At 58.6% G+C, this 22,568-nt stretch overlaps 4 protein-coding genes across 4 annotated transcripts; all 4 read left to right on the top strand.

Moving 5' to 3' along the window:
- Positions 1 to 384: 384 nt before the first annotated feature.
- LMXM_36_4300 (trypanothione synthetase-like protein) lies at positions 385 to 2,634 on the top strand (the record flags this gene model as incomplete). Its single annotated transcript, XM_003874739.1, has 1 exon — positions 385 to 2,634. One exon carries the CDS (start codon positions 385 to 387, stop codon positions 2,632 to 2,634), a length of 2,250 nt encoding a protein of 749 aa, XP_003874788.1.
- Positions 2,635 to 3,377: 743 nt separating this feature from the next.
- Positions 3,378 to 5,006, top strand: LMXM_36_4310 (conserved hypothetical protein; the record flags this gene model as incomplete). The annotated part of the gene is made up of 1 exon (XM_003874740.1): positions 3,378 to 5,006. The coding sequence occupies one exon, from the start codon at positions 3,378 to 3,380 to the stop codon at positions 5,004 to 5,006; it is 1,629 nt and encodes a 542-aa protein (XP_003874789.1).
- A 1,658-nt stretch (positions 5,007 to 6,664) lies between these two features.
- Positions 6,665 to 13,270, top strand: LMXM_36_4320 (conserved hypothetical protein; the record flags this gene model as incomplete). Its single annotated transcript, XM_003874741.1, has 1 exon — positions 6,665 to 13,270. One exon carries the CDS (start codon positions 6,665 to 6,667, stop codon positions 13,268 to 13,270), a length of 6,606 nt encoding a protein of 2,201 aa, XP_003874790.1.
- Positions 13,271 to 16,474: 3,204 nt separating this feature from the next.
- LMXM_36_4330 (conserved hypothetical protein) lies at positions 16,475 to 21,355 on the top strand (the record flags this gene model as incomplete). Its single annotated transcript, XM_003874742.1, has 1 exon — positions 16,475 to 21,355. The coding sequence occupies one exon, from the start codon at positions 16,475 to 16,477 to the stop codon at positions 21,353 to 21,355; it is 4,881 nt and encodes a 1,626-aa protein (XP_003874791.1).
- Positions 21,356 to 22,568: the final 1,213 nt, after the last annotated feature.

Genomic DNA, 22,568 nt, shown 5'->3' on the forward strand with positions numbered 1-22,568 from the left:
AGCGATAGCAGCGAACACTTTTTTTTGCTGTTCTTTAGCCCATTGCTCATTGTGCGCTGATCGGACGACACACTGCGTGCGTAGGAGCAGAGAAAAACGAGCTGTTGTGTGGCAGGATTCCGTCAGTATCGCGCTGCCCACTCTGTCCTCTGTCGGTCACTCATGTAGATCTCCCTTCAAAGGCGGCGAAACACGCACACAGGGGTCTCATCTCGTTGGGCGCATCCGGCATCGTCCTAGGCCACTCGCGCAGCTGGAGGGAGCGGCGATAAGAAACACGAAAAACAACGAAAAAGAAACGAAGAAAAGGCATCGCAGCGTACCATATCGCCTCCCTTTTTTTCGTTTTGTTTGCGGAGACAAGCGGAGAAGCTGGCCAGCATCATGACTGTCAAAACCGCATCAGAGATGTCGCTGCTACCATATGGTGAGCATCAAGGCAGCTTCCGCGGTGTTGTGGCGTGCTCTAACCGCGATGACGGCTACTTCAGCGGCGAGAACAACTACGTGGGCACGTCAATCTACACCGGGTTTCGCTACCAATGCGTGGAGTACGCGCGCCGATTTCTGCTGCTGACGACCGGCTGCGTCTTTGCGAACTGCGGCAGAGCCAGCGAGATCTACGCGATGGATTACATCACACACGTGGAGACGGGGGCACTGTACACTCTCCATCACCACAACAACGACGGCACAGCAACGCAGAAGCCGGCGCCGGGTGACATCATAATCTACCCTTACCACCCAGAACTAACGCCGTGGGGCCACGTCGGTGTCATATCCTTCGTTGACGATAACCGCGTCGGCATCGCAGAGCAGAACCACTACTTTGGCGCTTTCACCTCGCCAAATGAGTCGTACCTCGACGGTGAGCGGTGCGTCGCACGGTACACCACGCTCACCTTCGACGAGGCGACCAAGACATGGCGCATCGAGGAACCTGGATCGATGCCGAGTGCCGTGGGTTGGCTGTCGTACCCTGATGCCCCGACTCGCGAGCAGATTCACTCGCCATTCACGCCGCTTCCCTGCGCGATCAAGGTGCGCTCGACACCATTCCACCAAGACGACCATCCTTTCCTCACACACTACCACCTCTACGACGGCTTTGAGATCCCCAGCGGATGTGTGAGGCACGCGTACGGCATGCGAAACGGCACCGCCGAAACGTTGGTAGGTGCGACAAGCGCCGCCGCTCGCGTGCTGCGGTTTACACTTCATCTTCTCTTCCATCGCGGCCGCCTCGGCCCTGCCTTTCGCGCGTTGCCCACGAACCCGCTGAATGCCACACTGCCGGAGGGTGCGGGTGCAGGCACAGAGGTGTGCCGCGAGGTGGACGCACTCTTCAAAGTGCTCGCCGAGGAAGATGTCGTCAACGCCACCGAGACGACCCCCGACGTGCTGCGGAAGGCTGTGGCAACGTACTTCAACATCCCACTCGAGTGGGTGATGGCCATGGAGCGGGACTTCGCGAAAGGGGAGACACACATGGCAGCGGTCGTCAGCTTCTACCCAAACATTGTGACAGACTCGGCCGCCCTGGAGACATTTCGTGCAACACGCAAGAATGCGGGGACAGAGGCGGCGCCGGCTGCTGGGACGGTGCCGCAGACCACAGCCAACGCCAGTACCCCCGTCGCCGAAGAGCCCCTCACCGTGAGCTACCCAGGCACTGTCGAGGAGTTCCCGGTCAAGAACCCTCATGATGAGGCGTGGTGCCTGGCAAAGGTGAATTTCGGCAGTGCGCGCGTCATGACAGAACTATCGCAGCTCAGTAAGGTGACAAAAGAGCTGACGGAGAGGATTTCGCTCATGACACCATCCATGCGCTCCTTCATCTCCACGCAGTATCGCATGGACTTTGCGGGCTACCTCAAGGTCGTTGAGGCCGTCTACGGCCCTCGCACGGGCTTCACGATTGTCGTGAGCGATGACCAACCGATGGACGACTTGCTGCGGGAGCTTGTCATGACTGTGCAGAATTTGTGCGAGCTCGTCGAGTACCCGGTCCGCGTTGTGAATGAGAAAGACCTAACGTTTGTGAATGGCATGCTGCACGCCACTCCATCAGCGGCCTCTCCAGAGGCGGGCAGCCAAACGACCAACATCGCGCCTAGCGAGGCATACGACGTGGACTTTGTGTATGCGCTGTGCGAATGGCCGCGCATCTTGACGTGCAAAGAGGCAACCCACGCTGCCCTGTACCGCGCCGCTGTGGACCCAACGTCGGATGTTGTATTTGCGAAGCCGCTGTGGTCGCACCTCTGCTCTGGTGCGATGAACGTTAGCGACGACGCAGAGAGGGCGCACCACACTCACTCGCCGCGCTCCACGTCGGTGCGCTTTTTCGATGTGTGCCGCCGCCTGTATCTGCTGGCATCGCCGAAGCAGCAGCCGACAACATGGGATTTGGAAGTATCCGAGTACAAGGATAGCTGCCGCCGCATTCACGTCAACGCCGAGACGGTGCCGATGCACTCTCCAGCCCACCTCAACGCCGACTCCCTCATGATCAATCTAGCGGGGAGCTGCTTCATGGGACACATCGGCGGTACACTGCGTTCTGAATCGGAGAACACCGACATCCACGTCGGCCACCCCGCTTCCCTCATGTTCATGTTCCCCGCCGACTAGCGACACCAGGCGAGTGATCCCCAGACGACGAGAGCAGAGTTTGCCGCGACATGGGGGCGGGGGACGTGGTCGCAGCGTGGCTATGTCGCTGCTGACACGACTTGTCCAGTGACCTCGGCTTGTGAGCCTAGGTTTGGCGTTTGGTGTGTTTCTACATGTGCAGGTGCTGAGTGAGTGAGGAGGAGGCGGAGGGGACCCATGCACGGGCAGAAGGACACGGGCACGCAGAGGTGGACGGAGGCAGAGAGCGAGGTCACATCTCCGCCCTTTTACCATCTTCTCACCCTCACCCTCCATAGGAATCTGTGGTTTCCTGCTGACAGTCGGTGTCTACTTTTCTCTACAAGACACCGTGACACTTTCCATTTGGTGCCCCGGACGCCGTTTTCTCTTGCCCACGCCGTGGAGCGCCCCTCCATGGTGCGAGTGATATGTGGCTGGCGCGTGTTGCTCCGATTGGCGCTCGATTATGTTGGAGAGCCCTGTCGGTGGTTCTCGCTCCTGGGCCCGGAAAACGGATCGGGCGCCAGACCGACGAGATGCATGCAGCCTATCCTACTGCTGGTGCCACGCGTTCACGGTGCAACACCACCGTAAGTCACCGCCCATCCTCCTTCCATAGGAGGGTGGGGGTGGAGGCGTACACCAGTGCTTTTCCGAGCAAAGGAGTTTGCTCACCCACATCATTCATCACTCTATTTTCCCTCTCCCGTCTCGTTTTCAGCCGCACGCAAACGCCGAGAATGTCTGCAACGGCTGAGCCGACTACGGGCGGCTCCAGCTTCTACCTCGGCACGAACCCGTCGCCGCAGGCGTTCGCCAAGTATGCCAAGAAGCACAACATCTTTCTTCATCCGGATGTGGCGTTTCTGGTCCCAACCAAGACAATGGGCATGGGCTTGTTTGCCGCCCGCCCGCTTCACGCCGGCACCGTGGTGATTAGCTGTCCCGAGACCTCCGGGGTGTCCCCATATATGAAGGAAGTGGCCACCTCGCCGTGTGTGGCCGCCCTGCATGCAAGTCCAGCTGCTATGGAGGATGCAGCACTTTTTGATGCCCTGGTGCTCATGGCGGAGCTAGCCCGAGAAAACTCGCTGTGGCGACCGTGGCTGGAGGTCTGCCCACGCATGGCACATCACTTCTTCGACCTATCCTCCGCTCAAGCGGCTGTGCTAGGTGTGGAGAGTGTGGTGGAGGGCTGGAAGGGCGCTAATTTGGAGGCTTCTCGCGCAGTCCCGGACACCACCGTCGTTGCCTCAGCCACGTTGGGGTTGGCTGGTGTCACTGGTGTGGCACAGGCACTTGGTGAGCTGCGCGTGATGCAACGATGGACCACTGCTCAGGCTATCATGGCAGCCTTCCCGGATATATGGCCCGCCCACAAAGTCTCCTTCGGGCTCTTTTCCGAGGCGCTCTCGCAGGTGCTCTCCCGCAACTTTCACCGCGAGGAGCTTCCTGGGCGAGAAGGCCCCTACCTTCTGCCCGGCCTCGACATCTTAAACCATTCCTTTGCCGCCAACACCGCCTTCGAAGTCCGCGGCGGTGGCCGCAAACACGCCACCGCCTTTACCGTTGTCACCACTCGCGCGGTGCAGAAGGGCGAGCAGGTGTATGGCTGCTACGGCCGCATCGGGGCTGCACGTTTTGCCGTCGAGTTTCAGTTTGTGACCAAAGCGGTGCTGCGAAACGACCTAGTGCGCTGCTCGGCCGCGTCGCTTGCTACGGTGGCGACGGTACGGCAATACTGGAAGGCCGCAAGGGAGACCCCTGGGTGCACCGTGGACTCGTCGGCGATTACCGCGTACCTGCAGCGTTGCTCCGATGGCGCTGCATTGGCGACAGGAACAGAGACAGTGACGTGGAAGCAGGCCTTTTTTGGCGGCGACTCCGCGGCAGACGTCGAGACGCATCGCAAGGAGATGGAGCGGCGAGTCGAGCGACTGCAGCGTCTGGGTATCTTGTACGACGAGGGGCTTTACCTTGTGCGGCCATACGCGACGTGGGAAGCGGAAGAGGCTGCTGAGCCGGCGCCCACCTTTCGTTGGAGTACGCCGACGGCGCACGAGGAGGAGATTGCTGAGAACCGCCGCGTGCTGGCTGCCACAGTGTATCTCCTCACTGCCACCAAGAGCGTGTACGACGATGTCTATCACCGCGTCACCGCCGACTGGGAGCCACCGGAGTCAGCTCAGATCTCCGCTGCGGTGCGAGACTTTTTGCACATCCGAATTGTTGCGGCGCAGTTGCAGCACGATGCAGCGTGTGATGTCTTTGGTGACTCTTCTCGCGATGTGGTGCGCCGCCAGCTCGTGCAGGACGTGCTGGTCTCTGAGATGGAGACTTTGCGCTACTACGCTAACCTCTTTGACTGAGCTGTTCCACGTCGCACAAAAAGAGGATGGGCGCTGAGCGGCTTGAAAGGTCAAGTGTGCATGTGTGTGGGGTGCATGCACGTATGCAGGGAACGGAATTGGGAACGGGGGAGGGGGCGGTCTGGTCATCACTTCTCTCTTCTCACAGTCTCTCACCGCGGACATCGGACAAACTCGCTTGTTCTTCCGCTGGCCAATCTCTTACCGTTCTCCTTTTCTTCTGAGAATGTCTCCATGACGCGCGGTGCTACGTCTAAACAGTCGAAATAATAATAATAAAGAAACTGCAAACAACACTGGGCGCATCTACATTGTGCTTGGTAACGGTCGGTGACACTACGCATCCATCGCCCCCTTCTCACTGCTGAGCATCCTGCCGTTGTGAAGCTTTTTTTTACTGCGCCAGGGTCTCTGTGCTGCACTGTGATACGACGTTCACAGCTGCTGTCAGACAGCGACGGTGGTGCTCCATTTTCCCAACTCTGCTCCGCCTGTGCAGTCCACCATGAAAACCTGCAACCGTTCCCTTTATTCCTGCCTTTTTTTATTTCTGCTTCCTCGATTTTGCCCCTCATCTTCTCTCCGTATAGTTCTGCTGATGTCGATGTGGTCTCTGTGTTGATTCGCTGACGCACTCGCATGCCTCTGTACACATATGCAAATATACACGCGAAAAAGTGGGAGAAAAGAACAACGAACGCCACCCCTCGTGTTCCAGGGCGGCTTATACATCTTTCTATCAAGGTGCGCACACGCACCATCACACATTACCCATCATCCACACCGTAAAGGGAGCGTGCTTTCACGTAACCGGCTGCGACTCTTTTTTTTTAAGAGAACGGAATCGCCATCATCATTCTGTTCGTTGCTTCCTTTTTTTTTGAGCTTTTTCGCTGCCCGCCGCCTCTGAGGCCTCACCGCGGAATTCACTTCCGGCCCAAACGTTACCTCTTCACGCACAACACACATACACGTAGCCAATAACGGTTCTGTAATTTTGCAGAACTTGTCGGAGAGCGCACCGTCTCGCACTCACAACCGTGGGGCGTCTGCGTCTCTCTATCTCTTCCGTCGTTAGCGTTCCACCCCTCGATGGAAGTTTGCGCACTCTTTTTCTTGCGCTCCACGACTTCTTCTCTCTCTCTCGCTGTAATCTATCCGTGGTTGCCTCTGTGACTTTTTCTGCGTCTCTGCACCTTTGATTCACGGTTTCTTTTGTTGTTGTTGTTGCGAGGCCAGCGCGAGCCTTTTTTTGTGTGACCTTCTCGTTTCATTCTTTCTCGCCCCTCCCCCTCCCCCTGTTTCACAGACCTGACGCCTCTCTTCGTTTCCTTTTTTCCTTTTGGCGTGCTGGTCGCACATCATCGCGCTCTCTCCCTATATATATATATATATTTGTGCTCTTACGGAGCGTGCGCATCTTCACCCCACAGGGCACACGCCTACTATTGACGCACACCCACACCCACCCACCCACCCACCCACCCACCCACCCACACACACACACACACACACACGCACATTGTGATATTTTGTTGCGCCGGGAAGCAGAATACCAAAAAGGCAAACCAACAAGGGAGAGAGAGAGGTGGGCATCAATACCATAGTCTTGCTCGTGCAGATTTTCGTTGAGGTGATCGGCTGAGCTGGACGGAGCCATGGGCAAACTAACCATCAAGGTTCATAAATGCGAACTCTACCGTCCCGTGAGCAGTGGCAACTGCACCGTCAATCCGCGCGCCACCGTCGTTGTGGACGGCACGTATCGGTTCCAGACAAATATCAAGAAGAACACGTTTAGCCCAGAGTTTCGCGACTCTTTTGTTGTGGGCAACACGCACCGGCTAGCCGTGATTGAGGTGTCCGTCTACGATGTCCAGGAGCCGTCCGGCTTGGTGTTGCCAGGCATTGGCGTCTTGACGGCAAAGCGGGGCTTGGTGCGGGAACCCAGCGGCATCGGCATGGACGAAGGCGAAGGCGCTGGTGCCCTCGCAGCCAGTCCCACAGGGGGTGGTGGCTCCGGCGGCATAAGCAGCGGCACATCATCGTCGTTCAAGGCCCGATTGCCGGTGTTGTTAGGGCGGTGTTACATCTCCATTGAGCGTTTGGTGCACTATGAACGGAAGCGCCGGAAGTACTACCTCGCCACCCCACTTCCACCCTCGTCTGCCACGGCCACGACTGGGAGCAACGTATGTGCGACTCCTGCCAGCGTTGCCGCGAGCGCGATCGCGACCGGCGCGTCCCCAGCGGCGATGGTGAGCGACGTTGGTCCCTCGTTTCTGCAGCAAGTTCTTCCGACCGGAATTGCCGGCACAATTACAATCTCTCTCGAGTCCGACTCTCTCGGCGAACCCCCTTCAGAGTTGTGCCTCAACGAGCAACTCGAGGCCGCGTATGTGCGCCGTTTGCGTCGCTTTCTGATGTGCTACGATCAGCCGAAGGTGGCCATGCTGGATGTGATGATGGCGCACGTGCGCGACACCACGGAGCTGGGCCCACACAACAACAGTCGCCGCTACAGTAATGGCAACGGCACGGATGCCGTGACGCTGGCGCCCAACAGTGCACATTTGTCACAGAGTAATAAACAGGACCGATCGAGCGCCACGACAGCCACTTCGGGCCCCACCACGCCGCTGCGCCGCGGCGCCGACAGCGTCACATCGCCAATTGGTCGCACATCAACCCTTCTGATGAACTTGCACGACCAAGTTGACTCACTGATGTGGAATCCGTCGAATAACGGTCCGAACCGCGTCCTGCAGCTCGACCAGAAAGGGATCCCGCCCAGAAACAACGCGACACCCCCTTTTGTCGCCGCTCTCCGAACGCGCACCGTGTGCCTCGGTGACCGTGCGGAGCTGACAGCGGACCTCCCTGATGAGCGAGAAACCTTCGAGGGAATGATGAACCGGCTCTGCGCCGAGTACCACGCGAGCGAGCCGGGCGAATTCCGCGTCGTGTTACGGGTTGAAGGTTGCACGAACATCAACAAGGAAGACTGGAATCAGTCGCTTATCGGGTCCGACGATGTCTTCGTCATTTTCCGCAGTGAGTCGGAAGAGTTTGAGACGAACATGGTGACGCTGCAGAACACCGTCGTTTGGTCGGAGGCGAACACCGTTGCCATGGACGTCGTGAATCCGCATCGCTTCTACGTCACAGTCATATTGATGGGCCGCAGCGGGTCCAAGACGTACGAGATTGGTCGCTGCAACGTTAGTGCTGCGCCGCTCTCCAACGGGTACGTCTCGCGCCGCAACATGTTTCTGTGCATGGCGGAGAGCGTTACGCGAGTGGCGGTGAACGGCGTGGTGCATCTCCTCGTGCGTCCTGTCAACTTCAGCCTCACTCCCTTTGACATGGCGGAGAGCGTTGATGATTTCTACGACCGACTCGGCCGCTTCTTTAGGCGGTACGATCCCCTCCAGCTACCCCTGGTGGATGTGTTGGCGCGGGCCCGCCTGCGTGATCACGACACCTACATGAAGGATCTGGTGGTCCAGTACGGCCGTGAGCCGGGAACTGTGCGCATGCTGGTCGCCGTCGAGTCCCTCATTTCACTGCGCGAGACAGCCGACAGAGATCTCAGCGAGCAGGGCGTTCGCGTCCTGCTCACGATGCGCTCCTGCAGCGTGCGCACCAAGGCGTTTGCTGTTCGCCAGTTCGCGCCTACCAATGTTCGTGAAAATTACGTCTTTGATGTCGTGCGAGAGACCGACCTGATCCGGATTGAGGTGGTGAATGCACGCGACGATAACATCGTATACGGCTGCGCCGACTTCAGCTGCCTCAACACGCAGCGGAGCGTCATGAACAAGCGCGACCTGTACCTGGTTGGTGCAGCTGGGACGCGAGATGCGTATTTCAGCGGCATCGCGCGCGTGAGTCTTTACAGCGATGAAGTGGGCCACAACTACGAGGTGGACATGAAGCTGGAGGACGCCTTTACCGGGCGACTGCGCCGCTACGTGTACCGCCGCATCCCTGAGAGCCTGCACCGTGTGAACCTGGCGGTCGCAACGGTATTCGACATAGAATCCTTCATGGCGCAGCTGGCCGTCGAGTACGGCGATGAGGACCCCACCTACGCTCTCTACTTCACCGTCGTGGGATGCCGTCAACTGCGCTCTGGCTTTGGCGGCATCAACCCTTACGTGGTGGTGCGTGTCGGCATCGACGCCTATAAGACAAAGACGGCGAGGGCGAACGAGGAGCCTGACTACTTCGAGTTCTGCGAGTTCTACTACGATCGGCCTGAGGACATGGCCATCACCCTCGTGGTGATGGATCAGGCTGGCATCGGCAGGGACGAGGAGGTTGGCCGTGCGGTGATCCTGCTGGCCAATGTGCAGCCGTCGCGGCAGTACAACGATTGGCTGCCGCTCCTCTCCGAGAAGAAGAGCGGCAAGGTGCGGGAAGTGGGCACGATCGGGTTCAAGTACACCGTGGTCGACCTAAACCTGGTGGACCGCACCCGGGCTCGCCTCATCAAGGAGCAGTACCGTGAGCGTAGCGCATGCAGGCCTAGCTTGACGAAGAGACGAAGCGAGAGCCGACTCACGAGTTTAGCGCCATCAGGAGCCAGCGGAGCCGACTTGCCGAACCCCAGCTGGAGCGCAAACGCGAACACCAGCTCTGGGTTTGCGCATCGGTGGAGCACCTTCAAGAGGTACCTCCTGCAGACGCCCCTCATGGCGCACTCAACGCGGTCGCTTAGCATGGGCAACAGCGCCGGCGATGAGTCGGACCGCTTCGAGCAATGCATGAGCGAAAGCACCACCCTCCTCATGGCAGGGCGGGACGCGAGCCTCTTCAAGCCTGGCCGCCCCGTTATCAGTCGCCTGCCGACCATGAACCTGATGGATCTCGGCATTACCACTGTCGAGGAGTTCTGCACCACCGAGGACAGTGGGCTGCTTTCCGCGAGGTATTCTGAGACGGAAGCGGACCTGTCCCCCTTTCTGGAAATGACGTACCGGCCGCCGACCAACGAAAGGGATACGCTGACTGGGTCCTGCCCCTTCATCAGCGGCGAGGGTCGTGTGGAGAGTGGCGACGCGACGCGCATGCAACTGCGCGTGCGCCTGCTCAGCTGCAAAAACCTCTTTAAGCCTGGACGCAACATGCCGAACCCGTACGTGCTACTCTCTACCATTTCCGAGTCCCACCGGTCGCGGGTGCAGTTCTGCACGACAGAGCCGCGGTTCAACGAAACCTTTCTGTTCACCATTGAAGACCCAAACATCGACTACCTCACCGTCACCGTTCTCACGGACACACCTTATGGGCTGAGGAAGCTGGGCCACTGCACGCTGTCGATGCGCAACGTGCAGCGCGGCACGATGCGCACACGGTGGATGTCGCTTGTCATTCATCCTTTTGAGCCAACTGCGATGGAGTGCGGCTTCGTGTACCTCTCGCTTGGTGCTATCAACTTCGGCATAAACTATCTGCCTTCTGTGGAGGCCGAGAACCGGCTACGGGAGCAGATCCGCGAGTACCTCACCCTGCACGCGCGGCGGCAGCTGCACCGCTTGGAGTGGTACGTCGGAGAGTTCTCGCAGTTTGAGAGCATCCTGCTCGGTGGCTGGTTCCGCGATAGCGGCAACGATACCGGTGCCGACAACACGGGCACGCGCGTCGCCGATTTGGAGGTGACGGTGCTCGGTGTGTCAAACCTCTACTGCAGTGGCTTTCTCGCCGAGGGTAGCTGCGTCGTGAAAGCGAAGGTGGACGGCCAAACGCGAGCCAAGACAAGGCCGATCATCGGTGCTCACGGCAGCTTTGTCGTGCCAGAGAGTCAAGATCCGCTGCACTTCACTGTTCCCGAGCCGATGACGACGCTAGTGCGGCTGAGCGTCGTGCTCAATGGCAAAACGGGTGCCGGCGAGTGCTACGTATCCTTGGCGGATCTTCACCGCGACGTAGCGAAGGAGCGCACGCTGATGCTGGTGATGGATTCACGCTCCTCGCATGCCGAGGCGGTGGGGTTCATCCGCATCTCCGTCTTTTGCACCAACTACGGCAGCTCAGCCCCGGCGCCGACGGAGGAGGAGCTGGCGCTGCACTCGCGCCTGACCCGTTTTTTCTACTACTACATCCCGACGGAACTGGCGATGGTGGACGTCAAGTACGCAACAACTCTGAATGTGACGGCATACCTGAACCGTATGGTAGAGAAGTACGGCCCAGAGCCGGGCGAGTACCGCCTTCGCTTCACAGTGGACCGCTGCCGCAACCTTGTTTTCAAGAACGGCAACACACCGCTGCACGTCTTCTGCATTGTCCGCGTCGGGCTGCAGGAGTTTCAGAGCTCCATTGTGGAGGGCCACAGCGAGTGTGTATTTTGCGAGAGTTTTGACCTCATCATCGGCCTCCCGCAGCAGGAAAAGGTGGAACTGATTCTGATGCGTTACTACCCATCGAAGCAGGTGGAGCTGGGCCGCACGCAGCTAGAGCTGCGGGCGCTGCGGCGAGCGGAGGAGAACATTATGGAGCTGGCGCTTGTCAGAAACGCTGGCACAAAGGCGGCGGGTGTTTCCGGCGTCCTGAAGGTCTCCTCCTTACCAGTCGACTTTGGCCGCGATGGCCGGATGCACGTACGGACGCAATCGACGTTCGCGTACGGCCTCGATGGGCACTCGGGCTTGGCACAGACGATGTGCCTCTTCTCCTCGCCGACCCAAGTGGTTGGCGCCAACACAGTCTCGTGCCCGCGAAGCAGCGCACCGAACAACTACGACGCTGCTAAGGAGTCGCTGGCCACGGAGCGCAAGACGCCGGTGCGGAGCGCATCGCGCGTGATCTCCACCTCTTTTTATGGCAACCTCCGGGAGCGAAGCGGGACGGCGCTGCCCGCGGTCCGGGGTGGCACCTCGGCCTCCGTCACCATCGTCGGGTTTGCCGGACTGACCATGCGCGATGCCCAAATTTACATTCGCGTGTCAGAACGCGACAAGACTCTGCTCAAGACAAAGCCTATCCCTGTTGAGCAACTGGTCGCCTTGGAGGCGAGCACGGTCACCTTCACGATTGACAACGTGGCCGCTAACTATGACAAGCAGTACACGCTCAAGCTCGGGCTTCGAAAGCTGCTCGGCGCCGAGGCCCTCTGCCACGCTGATTTCTGTGTCCTGCGCTGCCCCGCCGGAAAGACCGTAGAGAAGCGCCTGCGTCTCTACGACGTGAACTCACAGTATTTGGGCATCTGCCGTCTGAGCATAACACTGCCGCCCGTCCATCTGCCGGCGCTGCAGTGGCAGCACCTCTCTCCTGCCGTCTTCGAGCCGCTCATGGACGACGTTGCGTCATTGGTGTCCACCTACATGCCGAAGGATTTGAGGCATCTGGATCTCATCTTGTGTCATGCCCCGGACATCCGTCGACTGCATCGCGCGTTGAGGCTGCAGCTCGCGCCCAGCGTGGTGGCGACAGTGTACGTAGCGATCCACTCCGTCGACCTGCACTCCGTGACGGTGCGGCACTCGTGTGTTGTGACGGCGTCTGTCGGGCACTTCACCTCTGAAGCGGTGCGGCGGCAGCACGGTGCGTCGCAGGTTTACCCGTACGGTATGTCCAAGGAGGGCATCTCTAACCTGGACTTTCCGCTGCTGCGCATCGACATCAGCGCCACGGGACCTGCCGCCACCTTGACGCTGTGCGTGTGTGACCGCGGCTCCAAGGCAAAATCGGAGGAAGTTGGTCGCACTGTGGTGTCGCTGCGAGCCTTGCTCACGCCTGCTGTCTTTGACATGTCTGAAAAGGTGCAGGTGCCGCTTGTATCGGTGAGCCACGCTGCGAATCGCGTGCATGCAAGCCTGGTCGGCACCGTCACGTTTAGTCTCATACCGCCTGCGTTCGAGAGCTATGGCGCTTCCGTGCGGTTCGCCTCGAGCGTTGTGGATGGCTTTGACCGTGCCTACGTCCGCTACTACACTGATCGCATTTGCCGCCTGCTGAGCCACTACGACGCGAACTCGCTGGTGGACATCCACTCACGCCTGTACGAGTCGTACGTTTCCTGCCAATGCTGGGAGACCGGGCTACCTGCGTACTTGTCCGAGCTGGTTGTCCGCTGGGGACCGGAGCTGGACAGTTTCGAGGCGCCCCCTGCGCTGAAGAGGCGCGATGACGTGCACCACAGCAGGATGGCCGCAATGGAGAAGAGCGAAAATATGGAGTCAGCTCCATATGAGCTAACACCAAATGGTGAGTGGCAGCCGGCAAGACCAGAAGGGCACCCGAGCGTAGAAGGATGACAGCAGTGGTGTGGTGGGAGGGGATACAAGAGAAAAGGGGCGTGCTCGGCCTGCGAGCCTTTTTTTTGTGACGCGGTATGAGCACAAAGCGTTGATGGTGAACCAGTGCATGTCTCTTTCTCTATCCTTGTCCTCGGCCGCACAGTTATTCTTGGGCGTTCTCCCCATACCTTCTTTGCGCGGTTGATGCGGTGCCGATTTCGCGTTACACGTGACTGCTTTACGCCTGCATGCTTCGGTGTATGTATGTGTGTTGTGTGTACCTTGTGTGTGTGTGTGTGTCCGCATGTGTGCCTCAACAATACTGCCTGTGCCCTTTTGTTGTCGTGTTCTTTCCATCTTTTTCCTCCGTCTTTTGTTTTTGTCTGTTGCCCACCTGCGTCTTCTTTCTCCGCAATCGATCTGCACGCCTGTGACTTGCTTCTCCTGTCGAGGCACTGCTTGCCCGTCCGTGAAATCGTCAGCTCCTCTTTCCAGGGTTACTTCTCGACTTCCCTCGTTCTGTTGATCTGTTCGTCAAGGTTGCTTTCTCTCCCTCCACGGTGCATGATGCCGGCATCCGCACACGTGTTTTGCCGAACAAGTGCACGACAGACGCGGTCATGCCCACGGCCATGTACTGCACCTGTGGTATGGCACACAGGGCTGGACAGACAAAGTGGAACAGAAAAGAGCCTCCCTCCTATAATGCATACTGCCAGTACACCTGCTGCTACTTCGCAAGCGCAGCGTGGATTTCTCCTGTAGTTCGCCTCGAAGAGGACCGCTTCACCTTTTTTTTCCCCGTCTCTTCCCGTAAAAACTTTGATGACGAGAGAGAGAGGGGGTACCCGCACCCCTCTCAGCGCGCGGTAGCTCATAGTCCAGCAACCCCTCTCCCTCAATCTGTACGTGGATGGAAGCCCAACAGTAACCCCCCTTATATATCTCCTGCCGGTGTCGAGCCGCTTCTCGTGCTGACAGAGTCAGGTTCTGGATGCCATGGCGTCGGAGCGACCTGCGACGGTGAACACGTCTGTACCATTTACATGATGACAGCGTGCCAGCGTGACTCGAGTGTATCCCACCCGACCCTCGCTATCCACTGCTGGTGTGGGGCGAGGCTGAGTCCGCCCCATAGGGAATGCACCAGGTGGCAACCTTCGAAACAGAGGGGGGAGAGTGGAGGTGGGGGCAGAGACCGTACTCTCAGATGGCTGAGTCGGCGCCTGGCTGGGACGCATGTGTCTAGGGCTTCTTCGCACCACGCTGATGGAGCTTGTGGCGAGCCGTGGGCTCGAGTGGACTTGAACGCATCTTGGATGGAGAAAATGGACCCGATTAAAAATCTTCTGCTGGGGGTTGTGACCACCACGGAGGAACGGGCGCAAATTCGTACACGCACACCCAACACTCTTCTGGATATCCTATCGTGTGCGCGCATGTGTGTTGGGGCGTAGGAGCTGAGAGGTTTGTTGTACGTACCTTGCTTTCGCTGCGTGCGTGTGTGCACGTCTCTCTTGTATTTGCCTGCTGTTTTTCCTTTTGTGTTGCTCTCTTGACTGCCCTCGCGTACAAAGACTCAGACGTGGATGACTTTTTTTTCTTACTCCTGTCGATTTTTCTCCCCGGCGTCCGTCACTGATCTTTTCGCCCAGTCAGCGGTCTGTCTGCCTGCAACCATGCCTGCTTCCACGTGCCAAAGAATGTGAGCATCCTCCGTCGCCGTCACTCACATGCAAATGATCGATTGTGCCGGCCTCGCGCATCGTAGTGGCGTGCTGTCCGGCTCATATTCACCCAAGAAAACGAAACGACAACCGCAAATAGAGAGCCACATGACGGGCCACAGAGGAGAGGGAAGGGGGACCGTTGCCACACACGCTTTTAAGCACCCCCCGTGTCCTCGCACGATGCGTGCGGTGGCACAGAAGATGAGGACTGTGCACCTTTCCACGCGCATAGCTGTCGTCTTTTCCCTTTCTCGATTTCTCGCCACGTGGATACCGAACGCGCTCTATCTCTGTCACCACAAGAAAATGTATTTCCTCGAGTCTGACCTCCAACTACGTTTTTTTTCTTCTCATTCTATCTTTGTCTTCTGGGATGCGCCCGACGATCATGCGTCGTCGCGCGTTGCTCTGGATGGTGAACACTCCTCACCCTGTTATTTCGCGTGTGCATGAACCATGTACTTGAACATGATGGAAAAAAATCGACGCCCGCACGCACGCACACATTTGAACCTACACATGCTCACATGCATGTAACACCATGACTACGTACAACAACGCGTTCATCACTCTACTTTTTTCTTTTGTTTGTTTCGCTCATCTAATGCATCCTTCACTCTCCGCCTCTTTCACGTACGATCATCGCATCCCTTAAAAAACGCGCGCGCCATGATGGTGCACGTCGGCAGTAGAGCAGAAATTTCACCTGAAACACAGCCTTCAACTAAGGTAGAGTGAAGAACCTCATCTCGCTGCGGGGCAGATACGTCAAACCGTGCCTGCAAACAATAAAGGAGCGTGCACCAGAGAGACGTCCTGGAATCGACATCCGCAAGTGCCATCGCTGCAGTATCGGTGCTCTTGCCTTACCTCTTATCTTTTTTTTTGAGGTGTTGCTTTTTCGTCGCATCTTGAGCCTTCAAGAGTGCGTGACATTCCTTGGTGTTCGCCCTCCATCAGTCGCTTTTCCTTGGTAGCACATACATACCAGGACCCCAGACTGTCACCTCCCTCGCCCACTTTGTCATTGTTGGATTGTAATATTATTATTTTCTATTTGTTTATGCTCGGCGTTCCTCTCATCGCCTTGGGTTTTTTCCTTTGTTGTGTGTGTGTGTGTGTGCCTTTCACCGTTTCACTCCTCTTACTTTTTTTTGCTCAGCTCTTCCTCCGTAGCACTTCCGCCCCTGCCTGTACCTACACCACCCAAAACAAGTCTACGTTTATACCCCCGATCAGCTCGCACCGTTTTGTAGGTGGACCGGACCCACTCTCGCGCCATTATCATTTTTCTTCTAAATATATTTCCTTTCATGTCCTCCTTGTCGTTCACTCTCGACACTCTCATCGTCCGTCGCATCAGCGATCCCCCTCCCTACTCCCTCTCTCAAGGACGATCCAACGGCGCACAGAAGCGCGAGCCCCGATTTGAGACTGAGGAAACACTTCTCTTCTCTCTGTCTTAGATCCTGCAACGTTCTTCTTTGATGAGATGCCACGCACTCGCCGCAGCACATCGTCACAATCGCGACGAGCTGGGACTGTTGCAGCAGATCCGGCTTCCAGATCCCTCATGCGCTCCCCGCGCCGCACCGGGCAGGAAAAGGGCGAGCCCTGCTACGAGGTGGCTGAAACCAGGGAGGAGGTGACAACCTATATCGTTACCTCGAATCATGTACCCGTGGCTGCAGAACGCTTGCCGCCGCACCAAGAACACTTGCCGAAAGGCACTGGCGGACGCACACAAGGTTGCAGTGGAGATGCTCGGCAGGAATACCCTCGACTGGCGTATTACGGCAATGACCGCGCTACACGGGCGAATCAGAGCGCTGTCAAAGTGACGGACGACAGTGCGCGGCGGAGGCCGCATTTCAGTGCTCTCGCCGTTGCCCCTGGCAGCCGCTACGTCAGCGTAGCCAATCGCGGCGGCCCCACGCACAGCAGCAACGCGACGTCGAACTCTGCGACGCGCAGGCACGCCACTGGCGCTCATCCATCACGCTCTTCCCGCGTAGTGAAGGCTCCAGTCGATATTTCAACGCTGGAGGACTACAAAACGCCGACACGCCGTCGCCGAAGTGGTGGGCGCTACGCGTATGATCATGGTGTAGGGCATACGGAGGCTCCTCGAGCGGGGCGCGGTGGCCGCCACGGTCGTCAAGGCTTCCCCGCAGACGTGTTCGCGTATGACAACATTGATGTGGAAGAGATGGAGGCAAACTCTGCTGCAGCGGCGGCGGCAGCGCAGCCGTACCACTTTCGGGTTCGTCTGCACGAATGCCGAGGCGTTTTCGCCGATCTAAAGGCGTCTGGCCGTCCTCCACCTGCGGTCTACGTTGCCGTGCACACCGTGGAGGAACGCGGCCACTCTGGCATTGCAGACAAGGGCAGCTACAACCCCGTCTTCTGCGACGAGTTCATGTTCTCGTCGACCGATCCGGAGCACGATGCGCTGGTGTGCACGCTGGTGGCAGCCAGCTCAGTAAACACCTCGAGCGGGAGCCGCACGCAACGGGACAAAAAGGTGGCAGAGTGCGTGCTGTCGCTGCACAACTTAGCGTGGCAGGTGGAGCGGAAGGTGTGGGTGCCGCTGGTGCGACACCCCTGCACCTCGCAGGCGTACGAGCAGGGCGAGGTGCTGGTCAGCATCTACTCTGCTGACTTCGGCTACGCCGATGTGGCGACAGAGGAGGAGGAAGCGGCGTGTTCTGCCGCCATCCATGACACACTGACCCGGTACGCCCCGCAGGAGCTGCACCGACTGGACTGGATGACGTCTGCGTATGTGAACAAAGGCCCCGAGGCGCTGTCTCAGCTACGTGCGTCTTACCGGGCCCGCACAATCGAGCCCGTGACGGTGCGCGTGACGGTGCAGCGCGTCGACGGCTTGACGGACGCGGCTGGGGGTCCGACTCGGGCCTCCGATATCTACGTGGTGCTCTGTGACGGCCAGGTGGAGTGGCGGTCCAAGACGGTGCCGTACCGTCGCTGCGCCATCATCAATCAGGAATTCAACCTTTCCCTGGCTAATCCAGCGGTGGACACGCTGCGCGTGACGGTGTTTGGCAACGACCGCAAGCTTGGGGAGGCCATCGCTGGTCTCACGAACGTACAGGCTGGGAAGGCGAAGGAAGTGACACTGATGCTCGTGCGCGCTGCCGAAACTGGCGATGCCTCGAACGGGGGACAGCTAGCGATCACACTTCAGACCGAGAAGTACAGCAGTCCACACCAAATGTCTGCCAAGCAGGAGGCTCGGCTGCGCGAACGCGTGCTGGCGCACTTGTGGTGTTACCTTCGTGACGATCTGCACCGCCTTGACGCCATTGTGGGCAGCATTGACAACGAAGAGGCCTATATGCAGGAGTGGGCTCGCACCGTCGGCCCCGAACAGAAGCCGAGATGGCTTAAGGTCAGCGTACGAGAGGCACGCAATATTATCGCCGACGGCGGGCTGCTGCCGCGGTGCTACGCGCGCATTACTGCCGGGCCGACGACCGTGCGTACAGGACTTGCCACCGTCCGCAACGGCGCCGTGACGTTTAAAGACTCCTTTAGAGTGCAGGTGTATGACCTTTCCCACGACGCTGTCGAAGTTATGATCGTCACGGCGGGTGATGACGGGGAGCGGGAGAGGAGCCGGGTGTGCTTCGGCGTCGCAACCCTTCCTCGCCAGGGCCTAGTCGTGCGCTCGCTTCACCTCGTCTCCGCTGCGACGAAGCGCGCTGCTCACGTGCAGGGCGAGCTGACGGTGGAACTGGTGGCAGAGGACTTCGGACTCACTGGCGCGTTGGCAGTCGCTGCGGCTGAAAACGCCAGTTTCGCGTCTAGTGTGCACATGCAGCGGCTGGAGGCCATTATGCAGCGCAGCTCACCAGAGAAGCTGCACCGCGTGCCTTACATGCTTGACACGGCGCCGCCCGGTAAGGCCGAGCGCGTCGTCGAGGATGAGGCAAAACTGCACAGCGGCGACGTGGCGGTGGCGCCGATGACGGTCAAGATCCTCGGCGTCAAGGCCTTTAAGCCTGCCGTGGATTTCTACGTGAAGGTGTACCTCAATAACGAGCCGATTCTTCGCACCGGAGATGTGAGAGGATCGACAGTGGTTACCATAGATATCGAAGACAACAACGAGGCGACGGTTCGGCTGAAAGATGCTCCGCAGGCTCTCATGACCTTCAAGATCGCTCAGCACCGCACGCTTCGAAAGACGGCGGTGCTTGGCGAGGCCGAGGTAGCCTTGGCGAACCTTGTGCGAGGAGAGAAGAACGTGCTGTGGGTGCCATTCTTCCAGCCGGCGAAGAAATCGGGGTCTGGCAGCGGTGCCGAGAGCCGTCGCTGCTCGGCGTCATGCACGTCTGAAAACCGAGACAACGTTGTAAAGTTGAAGGGAAATCGTATGCCGAACTCAAACGGAGCCGCGGCAGCTCGGCAGCAGCAGTCGCCAGGCGCGTTACTGGCACGCCACAGCGCCACTGCTGCCTCGCCTGTAGGCGTACTGGGCCTGGAGTTGCAGTCTAATGCGTTTCCAGTGACCACCGTCACAGAGTACAAGCTGGACGACGAGTGTGGGCGAAAGGGCGTATCGGCGCAGGAGGCGGTCACAGAGGATGTGACGTCGCTGATTGCCAAGATGAGACCGAGCGAGTTGCCAAAGGTGCAGCCCATGATTGCACAGTGCACGTCGTTGAAAAGTGCCCACGACGAGCTTCGCGCAGAGCTGTCGACGAGGTCGATCTTGGGTACCGTCTACGTGAACATTGAATCCGTGGATTTCGCGACAGAGGCGGGCAGGTCGCAAGAGGCACAGGGCGCGGTTGCGGTGGAGGCTGTCTACGGTAGCGAGCGTCAAGAATCACGCAAGCGGATGGGGTTTGCGAAAGACGCGCTGCATCAGCGACAGCTCTACACCCAGATCCGCCTCGATATCCCCGCGAAGCTTGACAGCGCCATCAGCGGCCGCAATGGTGCCATGTCGAGATCCGCAGCATATGCCAAGAGCGTGCCAGCCCTGGAGTTGCGCCTGGTTGGCGTTCAGGGCAACGAGGGTGCATCAGGCGCGGTGTTGGTCCCGGTTGGGAGTGTTTCTAGTGGCGGCGCATTCGGTGAGGGTAATAAGGGCGTGTATCACTACGATGCCGCCGATACCGACTCAGACGACACGGAGGACTCCTACTACGTGGGCGGCGAGAACAATCTTCACCGCTATATAAGGTTCCCCCAGAACCCCGGCCGACTCCGGAGCACCAGGCAGCCGGAGGAGGAGCACATGGAACGTCCGTCGAAGATGCGCATTAGGCAGCAAGGGCAGCAGCAGCAGCAGCATCCGCACCGCAACGGCGGATCAACCGTCTCATCATACTCTAACACCTACCACAATATCCCTGAGGTTCAGCACAGCAGCTATCGCGAAAAGGACGGCAAGTGCTACGTCGGAGGCGCGAATAGCATTCATAGCTACACGGACTCTCCAGGGCAATCTTTTCGGCACAGCGTCGCCAGCGCGGAGCGGACGCCGTCCCGCCACCACGTCGGGTTGGCAAACGCGAGTAGAAGCAACCTGCAGGCCGGTAGCACGTCACGGTCTTCGACTGCTGCGTTGGTGCCGTACAAGTGGAGCACCCCGTATAGAGGCGAAATCGGTGTCGTCCACCTGTCCCTGCGCGCGCTCCTGACGAAGCCGCTGTACAAGATCGGCGACAAGCTCCGTGTGCCGATCGTCGCACCAGTCATTCCAGCCAAGCTGTCCTACCGTGCCCGTTGCTCCCCTGCGGTTAATCAACGCTGCATCGTTGGCCACGTCACGCTGCGGCTAACACTGCCGGCCTTTGAGCACATTCCTGAGTCACTGCGGCTGGGCGGTCACAACAGCATGTCGAAGGTAGTGCCGGACTACGTGCACTACTATGAGCGACGCATCGGCGCATACTTGCGATCGCACTGCGCGCGGGACCTGGTATCGTTCCACTACGATTTGTACGAGCGGGATGTGGTGTCCGGGTGCTGGCCGGTGTCCCTGCGCCAGTGGATGCAGATGCTGATCAAGCGATGTGGTCCCGAGACGGAATACGTTGGCCCGGAACCCTCGCTCCCCTTCGTCCCCGAAGAGTGGGAGCTTGTGCGGCAGCGCGCCGACGCGCTGCGACGTGAGCGGGAGGCGGCTCTCGCGCCAGTAAAGCAGGGCAGCAAAGTCGGGGGTGACCATCACGACGACCACATTGACATTTACTCCAGCCGAGGTGCGAGCCCCTTTGTCCAGTCACGCGGCAACTCCCCAGGTCGCAGGACATGGGCGGATAGGACGAAGGGCCGCCGTGTGAACGGGAGACTCGATGGAGGGGCGGCGTCAGCGGAAGCGGTGGACCGCTTCTAGTGCTCAGAGCACCTGCCCGAGTGCTTTCTTTTATGCCAATGTTGTCTCTCTCTCACACCCCCTTTGCCGTTCGTATTCTGTGGACGTTTTGTGCCGAACGGCCCATGCTGAATGAGCCGCGTCTCTCTTGAAGTGCCGCTTTTGTGACAGGTGCCCCCCCCCCCGCTGGCTTTCTTTTGTTCTCTTTGCCCTGCCCCAGCTGTTGCATGCTTGCCCCCTTTTCTCTTCCCGTCCGTTTCATCTCACGTGCACGCGGTCTTGCACGGGCCACCTAGTGTGTATGTACGTGTCTGTGTATATATATATGTGTAAATCACTGGCTCTCGCTTGTCCCTCATCGACTGCGCTTCCAATGCACAACATCGTTTTTTTCTGTCATTTATTATCTCCCGCTCGATTCCACTCGGTGCGCGTTTTCGCTTTTCTTCCACTGCATGAGTTGTCTTCGTTGGTGTTCTCTGACGTGAGGGGCCTCATTGCGCCGCCGGTACCTCTTGGGGGATGTGTGTCTTTCTGCGCATTCCCTTTTTTCTTTTTTTTTGCGATGTGTGTCCTCGCTGACGTGTGTATTCGCGTTGCTGTCCTTCCCCCACCGTGCGCACGTCGTCTCGACTCGTCAAGAGGGTGTACAGGCCTCTTCCGCACCCGCGGGCTCTTTCGCACAGGGAGGCAGTGTGTCGGGGGCACAGTGTGATGGTGTTTGGCTGGCGGGAGGAGAAGGGAAGAGGGGAGTGAGAGTGACACAATTTAAGGCGCTGGCCGAGGCGCGTTGCTTCGTCCATCCGATTTTCCGCCCCCACTTCTCTCCTCACCTTCCTCCCTCCATCAATTCATGGTGTGACAAAGGCGTCCTTCATGGCCCCATGCGTCATCGAGCCTGTCAGCGGTATAGTGTCTTTTGTCGTTGCTGGGCACACACCCACATACTCTTTCTCTGTACATATCTGTGGGCGTACTTGCGCTTTGTCTTTTCGATAGAAGGCACTCTTTCTCTTCTCCACTCGCTTGTTCTTTGTCTCCTTGGGTGTCGCACAAGTGAAGTCTGTCATGCACATCGTACCTCTGTGCCTGCCCCCTCCCTTACCGGGCGTGTGTGTGCCCCTCGCCCTGAATCCTGTGTGTGTGTGGGTGGGTGCGTATGGTGAGGTTCTACATGGTCTGTGCCGTGCGTTGATGTGTTTCACTCTTTTGATGATGTCACTCATCGTTCTCT

The sequence above is a fragment of the Leishmania mexicana genome, chromosome 20 (genome assembly GCF_000234665.1).
Source record: "Leishmania mexicana MHOM/GT/2001/U1103 complete genome, chromosome 20".
NCBI classification, from domain to species: domain Eukaryota; phylum Euglenozoa; class Kinetoplastea; order Trypanosomatida; family Trypanosomatidae; genus Leishmania; species Leishmania mexicana.